We start from the raw sequence: 15,002 nt of genomic DNA, 5'->3' as shown, positions 1-15,002 counted from the left end.
GATGAGGATGAGCAGAAGGAGGAGGACGGAGCGGATGCGTGCTGCCTGCCAAATCATATGACCTGGACCGACCACAGTCGAGAGTCAACGATCAGTGAATCTTTTAGGTTGTTTATGCCAACAAGTAAATCATTATAACAAAGTAAATTTTGAGGGACAAGCAAGACCCAAGATAGACAGGACATATGACGGGACAGACACGAATGTTTCTCGTCGGTTGCCCGCAGCCTGCATCCACGACTTTGGGGAGTCATTACATGTGATGTTCACCTCAAGACGATGGTAGACCACTTCCGGCTTTGCCAAGCTTTTCGGAGAAGCAGAGCACATTTTTCAAGCACCTCATTAGGAAAAATCGGATTGTGGTGACTGAGAGGACAGAGGTTGGGATGGTAAGTGGCACACTGCGGCGAACCACAAGTTTACAGAAGAAAGCAGGCTAGTTCTAAGTAGATACTGTGTACGGCCCACGAAAGATGTTATAAATATCAAAATGGCCCTTGGAACAAAAGTAGTTCTCCAATTGTATTTTTTGGAAAGAAGTAGTGTGGGCAGGGAGTAAAGGTTTATATATTCGTACCTGCATTGAGTACTGGGGAAGCTCGAGACTCATGCCAACTCGTGCAGTTTGTCAATATTTGAACATCGTCACGGGTTTGTGGAGGCAAGGCGTGAGTATCAGAGAATGATTAAGGAGAAAAGACAAATTTAAAGAGGAAGAGCGATTGACACAACAAATAAATCGCCCCAAGCTGTTTCTGAAATCCTTGTTGGGTTTATTAGTCATCATTGCCAGCTGTCAGCACGGAGGTTCCAATAGTGATTTTTCTCTATTTTCATTTGAAGTAATTGGACAAAACATCCGGTGTGCTTATCGAAGAAGAAAACTTCCTAGTCGCAAAGTGTTTATATAGATAAGTATATAAACAATAGTATAGCCTACATATGGATCAATCCTGTAACTTTTATAGCCTTAATTGTGGGATGGGAGGGGTAAACTTCTGTCAGCAGTTACCCGCTTGACCGGAGTTTCAATCGGTTCGAGGCCTGACTCCGTGTCCAAATGGTCGGTTTGTGGCTAGGAATTAATTAATTAAGACCACTCTGAACTCTGGACCAATTTGTTGTAAAGGATGTTGTTCGTATCTCTTTTAATGCTTTTGACTTCACTACTTCTTGTAGCGGGTCATGCATTTATTAAAAAAAGGAATTAACCAGAAGAAAATTTCATGCACCACATGAGTTTGGAACCGCTTAGTTCGAGAAGCCTCTAGACTTTGGGGAAGTGTTAAGAGGGTTAGAGGACCTGGAATCCATGGGTTGTCCACTTCTGAGATTGGCGACAAAAGATTGCAGAATCATCTGTACTGACTGTTTACCCTGACCTGATATAAAAGTTGTGAAGGACTGTGAGAACAGTCGTACACCTTGAGAGTTCTGTTGTGGAATGACGAAAGAAAGGAGAGTAAATGTTGACACACACCCTGCAGACAGAAGAGAGCAGTGTGTGGCCGCACTCCACTCACGACACACAGTCCCGCGGCCATCCATCGACCACTTGACATCCTCATCGCCGGGAGGACGACAACATGGCGGGCCATGCACTTCATTGTCGCCGTGTTTGCAGCTGCAACGATTTCAAGGAACATGTTCCAATAAACAATAGGCAGGGTATGTAGGCAAACACCGTTGTGGACGGTTGGATGGTCTTTACTCAACACCTACATAGCGGAGCCAGGAGAAAGATTAATGGATTAATTAACAGCTAATTATCGGTGCTGGTAACAGGACAGCAGGTACTAATGGAACGATAAAGTTCGTCAGTGAGTGTAAACTGCCGCGTGTTGTCCTGTGTGTGTGTGTGTGCAGGTGACTGAAACATATGACACTAGTAAGGTGGATGTATCGTGTGTATTATGCTCATAACACACACACACACACACACACACACGACACACACACACACACACACACACACACACCACCCACACAGCACACACACACACACCACACACACACACAACAGCACACACACCACGACACACACATGTAACTCTTATAATGAATCTTTTATTCAACGTAGCCCACCATCTGAGTTTTTCATGAAAACATCCTGAACATTATTATGTGGACAAAAGAACACTTTACTAAAGTATTTGCATTGATTATTGTTTGCAGACTTTTTAAATATTCTCTGTTTCATGACAAGCTTGAGTTGTGCTCATTATGTGTAAAGTGATTTGGTTTTCTGTTAGTTTTTATTTCTTTTTTTTTTTATTTATATTTATATTTATTTTTTACAACGCGAAATAACTTTTAAGAACTGCAATTATACACCTCCTCCTCCTCTCTCATCATCCGTCGCGACGTCATCGTCATCATCATCATCACTGAGAAAACGTTCGCTGGTGAGGAAGCGAATCGTATACAAAGCCAGAATTCTAAAACAAAATGTGTACACTAAAGCTGCCTACACCCTCTGTAGCTGGTACAGGTGGTACAGGTGTTACAGGTGTTTCATTCACGCTGTAACATTAGCTTTATTCGCTGACTCGGGGTGGAAAAGCCCGGATCTGATTGGCTAGAACAGGATCAGATGAGGTTAGTTGGACTTTACCGGCTGGGGCTGCTTATCAACGGATCTGGTGTGAGATAAAGATACAAGCTGCCGGAACTAAGCTGAGTTGTAAAAACAAATTTGAACTTCCATCGCGCTTTGGGAGGTTGTCGAGTCGCTGAAGCAGTTTCAGTTTTACTTCATTTTCGTATTGAAAACATCAATAGCAACCATGTAGTCCAAGCCCCAATCTTTGTGACAATGATGACCTACAGACATGTATTTCTGGATTTTTACTGCTTTCTCTCCATCATCATGTCCAGCAACACTCTAATACTCTCAGCAACAAAACCACGAAATCCAAAAACATAGTTTTCAAACATTCCAAACAACAGCAATTAAGTTTACAGTTACAAAGTTTTGATACAAGATATTTTCCAACTGTCCAGCATGATACTTGTCCGCTAATGATGTGGTCTCTCAACCTTGTATGTAAGCACGCAGTAAAATCGTCAAATGCTCAGATCTCACTTTCCACCAAATGTTTGAAACCTGTTTTTTCAAAGCGACATTTGAGCACGATATATTGGTTGCTGATTAATTAGGTGTGCCTGCAAGCGTGTACAGCAGCAACACCACGGTGTGGCCAGTCGATATGTGCCGATAAAGCAGTGGATGTTATTTCTGCGCGCCGCCAACTGCCAAAACACACCGCAGCTGACGGCCGTTCCAACTGGACGCGCATCTCTCTCCATCACACAGACACCATCCAGCAACCTGTCAGGGCCTAGCTGAACAAGGCCAACAATCTGCCAGGTCCTTGTGACACAAGGTGACCAACCTGCCAGCAACCTGCCAGCTTTTTGCCATCGACACTGTCAGGTGTGGTTGGGAGGCAGTTAAATACACCTGCGAGTCCAGCAAAGACGGTGTCCATCTGGAGCAAGAACAGCGGACTTGAACCCTTCAGGATCTTATTTTGGGCAGAGGTGGGATGAGGTGTACCAAGCTGTCCTAATGACATCCCATTACATGGCACTGATGGCAGCATCCTCTTGCTTCCGAAGCTTCGCGAGGGTCTTGTTGATGAGGGCGCTGTGAGACCATTTTCACTGATGGCTCTTGGGTACAAAACGATCTTAGTGACGTTGTGTTTGTAGAGGCGCCCTCGTCATACTCCAAGGGGGAAAAACCCACTAAAAGTTCAACAGGAATCTCTTTCTGCAGGATACAGACCAACTCTTTCTACCTGTAAAAAAATACTGGGCAGGAGAGAACAACATAACCTGAAACTCAGGTAAGCAGCTTGTGAATATACGCATGACTGGTTTTAGCTTTTCTTTTTTTTTAAAAAACCTTTTTCCTTTGCTTGTGATGCCAGCTTTACATCACATTGTCATAAATCTCCTTTTCCTGACAAAGAATAAATAGAATCATACACACGGAAAGAAAGAGAGAAAGAGTTCTAGAGAATGATACTTTTAATGTTTTGAAAGTCCTCTGATTTAATTTCGATTGATAGCCAATATCAGTGCTTAGACATGATAAGTATCATCGATCGACACTTTTATTAAGTATGTTTAATATTATAAATATATAAACGCAGTTTCATTAGATGTTGTCTCAGGTTCGGACGGATCAAAGTAAACGTCAAGAGAATAGATGGAGAGAAAAAATTATATTAAATAGCAGTTCTCTAAATGAAACAGGGATTTTACACAAAGTAGAGCCTTTTAAATGTCATCTGTCTGAGGCTAAAAAAGCAGTCGTCCTCACTTTCAGCTGTAAGGAGTGAACAAAGTGAACTGCAATGTCTGTATTCTTGGCTGGCCAGACTGCTTTGTTGTTGCCATGAAGTCAGTCCTGGTCTGTCGAGAGTGCGATAGAGGTCTCTCTTTGTGGCATCTCATTATTTTGCAATGACTAGAAACGGGTTTTATCGTTAGCCTGTCGTGGGCCCCGTCCCACCACCCTCCACATACACACCAATGGGAAACTGCAGGAGGGAAGGCGGAAAGTGGCAGCCAAGCGAATTCAAAAGAAAAAATCGAACTGCGACAAAGCAGCGCGACATCGAGACAAGGACCGTGTGAAAGAGATGTGAGAAACACGAACCGCCAAACTCTCTGTGCAACAAGGTGTACAGGAGACACGATCAATAAGGAGACATGATCACGTACAGGAGACATGATCAGGTGTACAGGAGACACGATCACGTACAGGAGACACGATCAGGTGTGCATGGAGAAGATCAACTGTACCTGAATGAAATATGTACAGAAGTACGTACATGGATGAAATCCACTCTAAAAGTGTTTACCTGTATAAAATACATTCGTGAAGTGTACATATGCATGAAATGCGCTCTGGAAGTGTGTACATGGATTATAATTAAAAGAAGTGTTATGGAGGAAATAAGCTTTAGGAGTACAGTTAATAGTTCTGCTTTTCTAGACATAGCACGGACCAGATATTGTCTAGAAGCAGGACGGCTGCTATTTTGGAAGGACTGGATTAATGGAGGACTAAAGGTAGACGGTCTTAAGTACTCTAGAAGAATAAGCAGAAGGACTAAGCATAGTTTTACTTTTTAAATGTCCACATCATTCGAGAAGAATAAACACTATTCCAAATCAAGTCGGGATAAAGTACTCGAGAAATAGAAAGTGAAAAAATAAAACCGGAGAAAAACTCTCGAACTAATGGAACTAAAGAACTTAAGACTTCGTAGTCTTGAAAGTCTTTTTTTGGTCGGTCATACTACCAAATAATCTTAATTAATCCAGACTGGTCTATGGTTGCAAATGACATAAATAGACACAGCCATTAAAAATCCAATCTGGACTCTCGTAGGGGTCAACATAAATTATAGATATCCTTTGTTTCAGTTTTAACAATGTCTTCAATCTAACAGTTCATTGAATTCGATAACTTAATATAGACACCTTCTTTCCCTCCTTTTAACTGCACTTCTTGAAATATTACAATAGCAATCATTTCCCTTTAAAAAGGATCCCCTATTAATATGTGCTTGTGCATTGCGAGAGGTCAGGGTGGGGCACGAGTGTCCGTTGCATCTTAAGTTAATCCTTCTAACTGAGGGACAAAGGTTTGAATAGCAAATTCTGAGCAAGTCATGGTAGTGAAGTAAGGTCGATGAAGTGCTCTATGATATACCTGGTCGTTGACGATTGATCTCCTCAAGGTGTTTGCCGAGAGCGGGGTCAAGGCCTCGGGATGACGTCACGCGAGAAATCGAGGTTTGACAAGGTTCTTCTCACGCGCCGTATGTGACGGTGAACTCTGGGGGTCAACAAAGATTATGTTTCTTGTTGTAATCACAGCCCCAACAAAGGACCTAGCCATGGCCGGGACGAGTTTATAACAAAATTTTTTTATTTTGATCGCGGTGAACACGCCGAGCGTCTTTCTAAGACACGCAGCTACACGCCACTCATGGTCATGTCCGTGGACAAGAACCTGTGGGTCAAAGTTACAATTTTATACAAAGTCTTGTATGTATATTCTTCCAGGAAAGAGAACCTGTGACTCCTGCATTACACAGTTTTGGTTACATTCATCCCTCATTAGACATCGGCGATAAACCAACGATGACATAATCTCCATTATTAGCCAATAATAAACTGTTTATAAAGTTCTACTAATACAATACGCCTCGTCACATAAACTACAAATGATCACTATTCTGAGCAAGAATACAGAAATGTACAAACCACACATTATCAAGATTTATAGCTATCCATCTGTAAATAATAATACTTAAAGGCTTTAACTCGGTGAGGCATGGTTACAGCTCGCGCGATTCGGAGGCCGCGGCGGTACATGTCTTTAGTGCAACAATCGAACTCTGAGGTTTCCCTTTCAGTGAACTGGTTATTCAAAGCTCGAGAATGTTCTTTTTAATCCTTTGTACCCTCCTGGATCTTTTTCTTCTTATTTTGAACAGCATATAAGGTGTGAAATGTGGGTCTGACCCGACTGATCTGTGAGAGCATACCATGCTGGAAAAGAAGAATTTCAAATTGAAACATTTTTGCTCATTTAACAAGCATTTATATTATTCACAAACCTCAAGCAAACGAACAAAAAACAGACAACCCACGCAAACAAGCAGCAAAAATATAGAAGAAATATACAAAGTAACATTTAGTATGCTAAACTGACAGATGTCCATATGTTACTATCTGTTCTTTCACATTTTTATTTATCACCAGGCTTTTACTTACTCAGCTCTTATTTTTAAACAAGAGTTACGAATCAGTTGGAGTGTGTTTCTTATCAGTTTTATAGCTGTGAGCTCAAAGAGACAAAAAGTCTATCAGTGTTTTACTAAACCCTCGAGGTTCTGCACATCAGTGGATGCACCAAGCTAGCCAGTCATGCCGATTTTTGGCCTTGCCAATCAGCAATTGTTATTGGTTCGTAAAATATGCAAGCACCACTCGTGTCAATAATACGGCAACTCTTTGTCTATACACCTCCATGGGGACCTCCCATTCGCTGGTCTGTATTCGTCCCTAAAGGTCGGATTACGATGTAGAGAGCGCAGCCCACTTATAGCAATACACAAACAGCTTGTAGTAGCCGCGATGTATTTTCATCTGAAATGTTAAAAAATTTAAATCTTTTTTTTCAGTATCACTGTCAGATAGAAACATGAATAATCTAATATTTTTTTCTAAACAGCACGTAAAGACAAAAAAAAAAAAAAAAAAAAAAAATACATTTTCCAAATTTCATCCTAAAAGATGTCTGATGGTGGTAGAGGTAGTCGATGGCTTTTCCATGTATGAAGCAAGTGGTGGCTGAACCTCTCATTATATAGATAAAAGAGCAAGTTCTTCACAACCACTCTAGTTAAATTTTTTAATTTACATGTTAAATTTGCAAAGTGCAACATTTCCTATCTAGCTTTTTCTAATATTCGATAAAATTTCCCATCATCCTACAAAAAGAACTCCTTTCTTTATCTGTTTTACACAAAGGGAAAATTAAGTCTTGCAACATCTATTTTTATGACATACGAAAATGGCAAATTGCAAGATATTGGACCCACCTGTCCTCAATTTGGAAAGAGAAGAGAGTGAAAGAGAGAAAGAGTGAGAGAGAGAGATGGGAAATCAAAGGCCTGCCTATAGGGCATGATCACCTCTAGGCAAACCCCTGGAGGCGAGTAAGGACTAGATAAACGAAGTAATTCTTATCTGTAAAATTATCTTTGATGGCACGGAGCACAAAATGAGAAAATTACAAAGCATAAATCTCAGATCTCAGGAGATGAACGTGGAGTATTTTATTTCATAAAATCGTTATTTTCGGGTGTAACTGGGGCGGTCTTCATGAAGCACGCTTACAGACAGGTTGGCTTACCTATCTTCTTCCCACAGATAACATCTTTGAACTTACATGGCCTCAGGGTAGGTCTAGAGAAATCTTTATTATATTTGGTAATTTATGTATCATATGTGGTAGATGTAGATTACTTTCTCCAAAATATTGGAAATATGATGCTCGATCTCATTCTAAGCCAACACAACTTTTTGAGACTTCCTGAACTAGCTCGCTGCTGGCGAGGACACCAGTGGATGCCCTTCCACAAGGACAGGACAGGACAGGACAGGACAGGACAGGACAGGACAGGACAGGACAGGACAGGACAGGACAGGACAGGACAGGACAGGACAGGACAGGACAGGACAGGACAGGACAGGACACTGGTACTTCATGTCCACAGCTGAGATAAAGCATTAGATATAAAACAAAATAAAACGCGTGGATAGGATTAGGTGCGTGATTTTCGTCGATTGATGGAGGAAATGAGGAAGCTGGTGGTTGAGGTGGAGAGGACATTGGACGGTGTAAAGGGACAGGTGATGGCGCTGAGTCGTCCAGTATACGACTCACAAAAGAGGTGTGATCTCTTGATATCCTACCTCCGGCTCATGATATCGTAATAATTTATTAATGACATTGATTATGATTACTGAGTGCTACTTTCACTTCAGCAACCAATCAGATCCATACAGGTTTGTTGTTATAATGTTCAGCATCAGGTAACTTTAATCTTTGCTTTGTCAGACTGCTTTTTGGTTTGTTTTTGTTGTGTTTATATGTTTGTTTTTTTTTTTTTGTTTTTGTTTAGTTAGTCTTTTTCGTTTTTTATTGATTTTTTTAACTTTACTTTTTTGCTTTTTTGTTTAAATTTTGTTTAAATTTCATTTTTGTTTCCTTTTCATTTGTTTTACGTTTTTTACTTAAATTAAAAATAATTTTTTTTATTTATGTTTTACTTTTTTTAAATTTACTTTTCTGGTTTTTTTTGTTTTTGTTTTTTGAAATTTTTAATTTTCATTTGTTTTTTTCTTTTTTTTTCTTTTTCATTTATGTTTTACCTTTTCCCACCTTTTTTTTATCTTTCACCAAGCCTTTTAAGTTCTACATTTATTTTTTCAGCTTTTGATTTCTGTCCCTTTTCCATGTCCCCATCAATATTAGCCATCAGATTTTCTGAATGAACTCCCGCCCCACCTGTTGTCAGCGGAGATTTACAGCGACCACCAGTCGTTCGTTGAGTTGACGAGCTAATGTAAAGCGACTTGTCATCGAGCAATAATATCGCCAGTAAAATGTTGCCCCTTGCAGCCGCTCGTTGTAAAACCACTGAAAGCCATTTCCGTAACGTACGCCTGCGGAAGCACGTGACACTCGCTCCCTGTTCGTCGTTTGTCACGAAGCACTCCCTGGTTGTCACGTGTTTGTCCGCGTCCTGAAACTATCAGTTGCTTAATTCTCATCGCATCCTTCCTATCTTCCTACCTTCCTCACAGTTGCATGGACGCCAGGTCCTAACCTTTGTTTTAGCGGAAGGACAATCGTAACTGAACCTTCACATACATTTTTTTAATTCTCTCTCTCTTCTCCTCTCTGTCTGCTTACATGTCTTCTGCTTTCCTGTGTTTCTGTCGCTGTCCAGCTCTTAGTCGTTAACTCCATTTATCTCTCCTTTGATATTAAAAAAAAAAACTCCTCCGAGTACAAAGAGTATTTTTACCCTCATAGCCTTCGCCCAACTAACGGGTGGCCATCATTCACCGGGTGCATTGTCCGCCTGTCAGGTCCGTCCAGCAGACAGCTTCTGACCGCGCAGAATCCGACACTTCAAACGTGATGTCGCACGTCAGGCGGCGGTCTGCAGCATCGAACTCCGGCAGCCGCAGCTAACAGCCTACAGCAGCCGCTACTATTGACGACGGCTCGTCTCCAGCTATCGACACCCCGCGGGCCAGCAACAGCTGCTGCACGGGATGCTGGATGCTAGAGCCCGTCCTGTAGGTCGGAGGTCATAGGTGAGGTGGTTTCCGCGCTGTCAGAGACCTGCGACCTATGTTTCTTTTTAGCTATATTATTATTATTATTATTATTATTATTATTATTATTATTATTATTATTATTATTATTATTATTATTATTATTATTATTATTATTATTATTATTATTATTATTATTATTATTTTGTCGGTCGTGTGCAATGGAAAACCAGGCAAATAACAGTAAATGTAACACCTTAATAAAAAGGAGGAACAGTCTAATTCCCCAAAGCAAACATGTGTGAATCGCTCATTCGTTCACACATTCAGGAACAGGTCCATCATCTATAATTTGTCTTCATGGCATCGGGTTCGTTTGACTTACTTTTGACTCACTTTTGCTCTTTACATGAAAACCAAGCTGCAGAACATTTCTTGTTGGTTTTGTTTTTTTGTTGTTGTTTTTTTTTTTTTTGCTTAATTAAGACATAAAGCACTAAGCCGGCAAATAATAGTTTGGCATGCAGCAAATAATTAACCAACCACATTAAGTAGTTTTTGTGAGTGTTTTTTTCCCTGGTTGTTGCTCTTGATTATGATGAAGAAAATATTTCTGACGAACTGTTGTAATTTACTTGAGGAGCTGGTCCAAAGAAATTCCTGATAATGTGGGTCGGAGGGTGGGTGGGATGGTAATTAAACGGTCGGTTTACTGCACCAATGGTTGTTTACTCCGGAGTTCTGCTTCAACGGCGTCTTAGAGTTTTTATTAGATGGTGAATGGTTTCTTGAGGAGTGAGTGCTACTTTGCTCGCTGGGAGGGAAAAAGCTATTGAAAATAAATCAGTGTCGTAAACATGAAACCACAAGTTTTAGCTTGATCGCTGCAGTCCTCTGTGTACATTGGAACAACAGCTTGTTTTCCTTCTCTACAAAGATTTAATCATATCTCCGGAAACACAAAGCTGAGAAAGAAAAGCCGGGGACAAACACCGCAGGTAACCCCGTATTAGCCAAAGTTGTGACTTGATTACCTTTGGCAGCCCCATCACCTGTTGTCATCGCCATAACAATGGAGGTTTCTCACCGTGAAGGTAGAAACCGCTAGCGGCGGTTATTACTGTTTGAAAAGTAGAGAACATTGAAAACTGTCCTTCACGGACTGCTTGTCCATGGCACTAGGCACGAGTAGAAACGATTAACGCTGATGAATGCAACGTGGAGAAATTAGGTGAGCACGAGCCACGGTGGCACCGCACGCCATGGCGGGGCTCGACAGCCGCTCGTAAAATTACATTCAATTAGTATCGAGCGGCTGTGGCAGGAAAACAAGGAACGGGATCTCTGGGATCCGTAATGCGGCGACAATAAACACAATATTACCGGTGAGTGGTGCGACGGGAAATACCGTGTGGCTAGGGAGTGGCATGACTTGGAATACAGTGGTACTCTGTGGTCGACTTAAAACAGTGAGGGTGAATGGTATGTGAATTTGAAAACTAAAACTTTGTCTTTTGACAGCTTTCTCTTTCTCTCTCTCCACACACACACAGACACACAGACAGACACACACACACAATTGCGCGCACACATACACACATCTATCGAAGACTGATCTGATTGATGTCTGATGGATGTCCTGATGATGTGTAATGAGGATGCTATGTCCACAATAATATTGGTTGCGTCCAGCAAACTGTTGCTCATATGAGGATGCTATGTCCACAATATTTTTGGTTGCATTCAGCAAACTGTTGCTCATACCACTGTAGTGATGAGACAAGAGAAAGTACGATTGTCAGATGTTCATTAATAATCTTCAGATAAAGAGTTGTCGCAGAGGATCACCAACTGTCAAGTAGTGTGTAAGAGAGTAACATTTCTGTCAAAATCTTTGACCTAACAGGAACAGCTTTCATTATACAATATTTATTTCCTAAATAAAATACTTTATATCTTTTGGGACATGTGCGACAATCATTCGGTTTAAACCAGTTTACAGATGCGAACACTTTTATACAAAACATTTGAATTTTTTTTTAATCACTCATTTTCAACTTTTCTAAGCCTACGAGTGCATGAAATTATTTCTCTTTTCCTATTATTTTGCAGACTTGATGAAGACTTTCTCATGATGGACCTCAGAGCAAAGAATAATATAAACTGTTCGTGTAGCTAAGCCCTCAATCCCATACATTCAGATTGCTAGGAAGCCCTTTAGCTCCGGTGGAGAACCTACTAGAAAAAGTGTCTTTTGTGGAAGTTTTTGGATATTAGTGAAGTGTCACAGTAAGAAGATCCAAGATGTATCAGATAATGATGAGCTACTTTCACGAGAAGAGGCGCTTCAAGCTTCTGAAGGACCGTTTGCAGGCAGGACTGACAGACGACGAGAGGAACTTTCTGGAAGCGGCTGAAATCGGGAATCTGGACACAGTGAAAGGTCAGTAGTGAGTGAGTTTAGTATATGAAGTTTAGTTTTATTAAAATTTTGGTATAAGAAAATTTTCACCTTCTTTATCAACTTTTCTTGTCGCTGAGTGAGTGAATTGATGAGAGAAGACGAAAGAAATAGAAACTGAACGATATACATCTATATAGATGTATCATACTTAATTGTACAACGAGAATAAATTACTAAGTAGATGCATGCGATGACATGTGACCTTTAGGTATTTATTGCATGACTATTGAGGTTTTGAGCACGTGACCCTGGTATCTGACCCTGTCTTCAGACCTTCTGGAATCTGACCGAGTGAAGGTGGACTGTGTGGACCAGCAAGGACGCACGGCGCTGGAGCTGGCGGTGTCCGGCAACGATGTCGATGTTGTCGTCTACTTGCTGGAGAGGTCCAACCCCCGCATCATCCACAAAGCTCTGCTGTGTGCAGCAGACAACGACATGGAGAGGTCGGCACCTCGCTGTTCTCGTCGTTTCATTGCCTCCATTTATCGTCAGCATTAACACATTATCATCTTTATCTTCTGCAATGCCACCGCGATCATTTTCAGCATAATCGTTTTCCTCTTTCCCGTCATCATTATCGAAAGTAATACTGTTATCTGTACAGCAAACATCAATGTTATCTTTCATTGTCATTATCATCGCCACCAACATATGATATCACACAAGTGCCAGGGTCTTTTAGGTTAATGCTATTGGTGATTTGTCTTGTAAGATGTTCAGATCGCAACCAGAAGTATTCGCCATTTCCTTGTCACATTGTTGGTATCATCAACATCGTCGTATCATTATCTCCTCATTTGTTATGATGCTTGAACTGTATCATTATAAGTTGAGACTGGTTTTCCCTTCTTATCTCACTCTTTTTTGTGTAATGTGTAATATTTGCTGATATTGCCACATGACTTATACTATATTTATAAACATCTTTTGATTAATATTCTATTAACTAATTATCAAATGGAAAGCTTGGGCTTAACAGGGATAATTTTACTTAGCTACGGCTTCCTGCCTTTGGCCATCTCCCTGAAGAGCTAAACCACTTATCTTCACAGAGGTGTGTGCTATTCATGCCATGGACAATATTTTTCCAGAATATCCGAGATGCTGCTCGACCATCCCATCTACCGCCAGAGCCTACAGCGATACATGGAGGCAACAACCGACGCCTTTCTCCAGGCGGAAGATATGCCGCTGCAACCGGAAGTCCGTATAAGGACGGGTGGCGACACGCCGGAAGTCAAGCTTGAAGATGAAGATGAAGATGGCTTTTTCTCTCTGGGTGAGTTGAAACGTTTAGCATCTCAATAAGTCTGAGTTAAACAGCTGCCACATTCGTTTCTTAAAATGGATGGCTTAGACAAAAATAAATACTTAGGTAGATAATGTTTGACGAATCATCAGCCACTCAAGTACTCCCTTTGGCATCTTTTAGAACCTGGTATAGCTAGAGATTTCGATTTTTTAAAGAAAACAAAAGTGTTATCTGTTGCCTTGGGAGAGGGAAACATGACTGAATGAACTCGACTTTGTGGCCAGTTGCATGACAAATACTCGCGTCAACACGACGATGATGCCTTTCCCTTGGATATCCGCCATTTTACCCACCATTGAATCCTTTAAACATGCACTTCTGTTTCACATCTCCTTACACCAATGAACATTGCCATCAATGGTTGTAATTTTAGTAAATTGACCACCTGCTCGTATAATTGTGCAGATTATAACAATCTCCCCTTTATTGTTTGTTCTCGGATTCCTCTTTGTGTCTTTTATTAATGTCTGCACAGTTGTTTTTCTTCCGTCCTTCATATATTGTCGATGTCTCCTACTTGTCTTATCCTGTTCCCTCGTCAGCGTGATTATGAGGTATATAAATCGTAGTTTTTTATTTATTGTTATTGTTATTATTATTATGGCTCCTAAAAGTAAAAGGCTGAAATCAAGGAACGCACGCATGCACGCTATAAATACACAAGTGAGAAAGACTTGTCAACACCCACGCAAACACATAAACACCAAACTGGAAAAACAAACCAAGACCCGACATACAGTAACAATGGACTCTTTCGTGCGTGTCAGGCTAACACGCAAAATAGTCCTCAGTTTTCCCCGACTGCCTCTGATTTATCCACCCACCCTCGAAATACAAATACTTCAAATTCAACCGATTGAGTGTGCACGCACGCGCACGCATGAGAACGAGAGAAAGAGGGAGAGAAGGCGAATTCGTTGAGTTGATCGTCAATGTTTTTGCTCGATTCAAGTTAATGTTTAGTTTCTGTTTGGATTGTATTTACTGGCTTCAGGAAATGTCAGCAAGCTTCTAAGAGAGGTCTTACTGAGGGCCGCCAAGAGAAACAACTTCCAGATCGTGAAGAAGATCATGATGCACGGCGTGTTCCTGGAGGAGCCTCATGACTACTTCTGCTCCTGCCACGAGTGCACAATATGGCGACGAGAAGACTTCAAGGTTGGCCGCCATTTGCATGTCCTGGGTAGTGAGACAGGTCTCTGTGACCTGTAGAATGAGACTTGATAAACACCCACAAAATAAACTGTGTTGTCCTGGTAACTGTGGGGAGTGTGGATATGCTGGGTTCTTATCTGCTTTTTGCTGTAAACTTAAACTCATAACAGAAAAAAAAATCGG

At 41.0% G+C, this 15,002-nt stretch overlaps 2 protein-coding genes across 4 annotated transcripts in view; both read left to right on the top strand.

The window, feature by feature from the left end:
- The first annotated feature begins 3,246 nt into the window (after positions 1-3,246).
- Positions 3,247-15,002, top strand: part of LOC112556130 (short transient receptor potential channel 3-like) — a 55,398-nt gene continuing 43,642 nt past the window's right edge. Inside the window, exons 1-2 of one of the 3 annotated variants that reach the window (XM_025224829.1) lie at positions 3,247-3,854; positions 9,694-9,924. The gene's annotated coding sequence lies outside the window, so the exon portion shown is untranslated. Of the gene's footprint in view, positions 3,855-9,588; positions 9,925-15,002 lie in introns of those variants that run through there. The other 2 variants (XM_025224828.1, XM_025224830.1) reach the window with 2 other exon arrangements.
- LOC112557695 (short transient receptor potential channel 7-like) lies at positions 10,622-14,876 on the top strand. The gene is made up of 5 exons (XM_025227693.1): positions 10,622-11,367; positions 11,998-12,328; positions 12,621-12,795; positions 13,444-13,631; positions 14,659-14,876. The coding sequence occupies exons 2-5, from the start codon at positions 12,190-12,192 to the stop codon at positions 14,874-14,876; spliced, it is 720 nt and encodes a 239-aa protein (XP_025083478.1). The 5' UTR covers positions 10,622-11,367; positions 11,998-12,189.

Source organism: Pomacea canaliculata, linkage group LG2 (genome assembly GCF_003073045.1).
Source record: "Pomacea canaliculata isolate SZHN2017 linkage group LG2, ASM307304v1, whole genome shotgun sequence".
In the NCBI taxonomy this organism is placed as follows: domain Eukaryota; kingdom Metazoa; phylum Mollusca; class Gastropoda; order Architaenioglossa; family Ampullariidae; genus Pomacea; species Pomacea canaliculata.
This window is presented reverse-complemented; position numbering and strand designations above follow the sequence as displayed.